This window comes from Buceros rhinoceros, unplaced genomic scaffold (genome assembly GCF_000710305.1).
Source record: "Buceros rhinoceros silvestris isolate BGI_N320 unplaced genomic scaffold, ASM71030v1 scaffold17390, whole genome shotgun sequence".
NCBI lineage: Eukaryota > Metazoa > Chordata > Aves > Bucerotiformes > Bucerotidae > Buceros > Buceros rhinoceros.
In genome coordinates this window covers 1-2,855 of record NW_010390352.1, presented here as the reverse complement: position 1 = coordinate 2,855, position 2,855 = coordinate 1, and the positions used below count along the sequence as shown (strand labels likewise).

The window sequence follows — 2,855 nt, the reverse complement described above, 5'->3', positions numbered from 1 at the left end:
GTTTGAAAAACAAATGGAAAATGGCTAACTATTATGATTGCTATTTATATATTTTATACAGGAAATTACCTCCTCCTTTGTTCTCAGTTCTGAAATATCTTCTCCCACCCCACCACCCCCCATTACTTCACTTCAGCACAAGGAGTGGAGTCACTTCTAAGTTTAAGGTGTCTACTAGTACTTAAGAAGAAACTGTCACACACAAACTCATCTCATATCTATATAAAGTCCAATACATCCAAATACACTTATTGCTTGGAATAATTTAATATGCAGACTTCATTTTGACTGCTATTTGAGAAACTTTAGTCAGAGCAATAAGAAGTTAGATGTGACACACACAGCAAAAAAATTCTGTGGGCCCAGTTCTGCAGTCACATGCAAGCAAAACTCTCACCAAAATCAAGGCATGATTTGACCCAGAAAATGCTTTTCTCTGAGATTTTTCTGTTGGCATTTTTAAGCCTCTTATGCAAAACTGAATAATAAAGCCCTTTTACTCCTTCAAAATATGGTCATACAAAATTGGTAAAAATCTCCTACACTGTAAGCCAAAACATGAGGGTAAAGCATTCCATTTAGCACAAAGAATACTGTGTGAGTCTTTCACTTTGAAAAGGAGATTCATAGCTCGCAGATGACACTAGCAGGACTGCTGCAAAATAAACTGTTTTCAATGGATATTTTGTCACCATGGCCTGACCAGGAGTCTCTGCCCCTGGGGTCTGAGATGCAGGCTGCAACAGTGGCACCACTTGGGAAAATGTTTGAGTGCTTTCTGGCACCCAGAGGTTATCCACCATTACTGCTTCACTCTCAAGCCATAAAAACCTGTAAGAAATTTGGAATAGTTTTTCCTGGAAGAAATATTAGCTCCAATTGCATGTGTTGAGAAAAGCTGTGAATAAAAATGCATTTATAAATAACTTCCTCCTCAGACACAGACACTCCTCTGGAGGCAAAACTATCATATGTGGCAAGTCGTGAAAACATGTTACTCTTGTAAATCTTATTGCCCGTGGTCGTGACATGAAAACCAAGATTATTCACTTAATGCAGTGGTTTTAGAGGAGGAGTAAGTGTCAGATGACTGTCCTGCAGTGTGGTTCTCTTCTGCAAAATTGCGTAAAGGACAGATGTTCATTGTTATTAGCTTGGAATCGGTGTTACAGAACTGTGGGTAGACAGGGTGGTAAATGACTAGGAGTGATTAGCATCACTGAGTTTTCAAGAAACCTAACCTTCTACATGAGATCTCAAAAATTTCAGCCACACACAAGACCACTGTAATCACAGTAAATGTGTACATTGCAATAAGAAAAATTGTCTTTTCAAAGTGCTCTGGCACCATGCACCGGGTAATATTAAACTTTTTTTCAAGTGCTCCCACATCGCACATGTAGATTGCATTCACTCTGAAACCAAAGAGCTGAATCTGAAGCCAAAAAGCCACAGCCTCAAGGATAATCCTTAAGAAAACAGAGAAGATATAAAAACCAGTGTAGAATGACTTTTGGAGAATATCCTCCTGTTTGATGCTCTTACATGCAGCATAAAGGTGAAAAAAGGCTCCAGGTACCAGCACAATCACCAGCTGTAATGCCCAGAATACCTAAAATGTAGCAGAATCATAGCTGTCAGATAATTTACAACTGCATTGGGACAGCTAAAACACACACACATTGGAACTGTTTGCAAAAGTGTTTTTAATATATATCAAATGTATAAACACTTAGTTGACAATAAAGGTAAAAATCAATGCTATGGTTTAAGATGAAAAGTTGGTGTCAGAAACGTGGGGATTGTTGTTATGAGGGATAGAAAGCACAGCTCCATATTTAGTCACAGATGAAAGGTTATTGAAGGGAAAATATTTGTGAAAATGATAAGTGATAACTAACCCAGTCAGTTACTATTTCTTATATGGAACAATTACATTTAACTTTTGCTGTTTATTTTCTTAACATTGGATTTCTATAATTAAAAAAAAAAAAAAAAAGATAATTACCTGAGGAGTTATAGGCCTGAACTGGTTGTAACAGAAGAGATTAACCTCTCTCTTGTCCGGGTCACAGCTGAAATGCAAGGCCTCATTTCCATAAACAGCAAAGCCCAAAACGCCAAGGAAAAACATACGGACTGAGCCAAAGAAAAGAGTGTGGAATTGGCCAATTACTGTTGGTGGCCTGAGCTGCAAACACAGGGTTATTCAACAAGAAAACAAAAATGAGCGGCATTATTGTTGGAGGTTGACTTGCTCTTTTTCATTATCCCACATATTTATTTTATTCTACTTGTTTCAAAAGGAGTTTGCCTATGAAGGCTGCAGTAGCTTTCTAACAAAATCACGGCTCAGAACGCTTTAATGTTGCTCCTAATTTTACATAAACATTCATTTGTCTAGCAGCTATCAGTTGATTTGTTTCACTGCCTTTATCTGTATTCTGCTGTGGCAGAATGCACCAGACAGAGCTGAACGCTTCCACTGAGAGTCCATTCGTTTTGCTGTTGTATTGATTTACGTGATGTCAGGTGACGGCAAAACAAGGACTGCCGTGCCTTCATCAAACCTAACGGCACTTATTCTTGCAAATTAAATTTTAGCTTCCCCACAGGAACATTTCTAGCACCCCGGCAGGCCCCTTTCGGCGGGCGTCGTGTCCCGCCCGGGGAAACCCTGCTGCCGAGCGGGCGGTGCAGGAAGACATCCAGCACCAGGGCATGGGGGACGCAGCGCGGGTCCCTCGCGGTTTGGGGCCGGACCCCTCGCTCCCGACTCTGGCCCCAGGTCGTCCCCCGCGTACTCACACATCCCTCCGAGAAGCTCCGCATGTAGTTGGGGGACATGTTTGGGG

General features: G+C 40.8%; 1 protein-coding gene across 1 annotated transcript; it reads right to left on the bottom strand.

Moving 5' to 3' along the window:
• Window positions 1–1,216: 1,216 nt before the first annotated feature.
• Window positions 1,217–2,847, bottom strand: LOC104494669 (gap junction epsilon-1 protein-like). The gene is made up of 3 exons (XM_010137538.1): window positions 2,809–2,847; window positions 2,009–2,191; window positions 1,217–1,612 (listed from the first exon to the last, which is right to left on the bottom strand). The coding sequence occupies exons 1-3, from the start codon at window positions 2,845–2,847 to the stop codon at window positions 1,217–1,219; spliced, it is 618 nt and encodes a 205-aa protein (XP_010135840.1).
• Window positions 2,848–2,855: the final 8 nt, after the last annotated feature.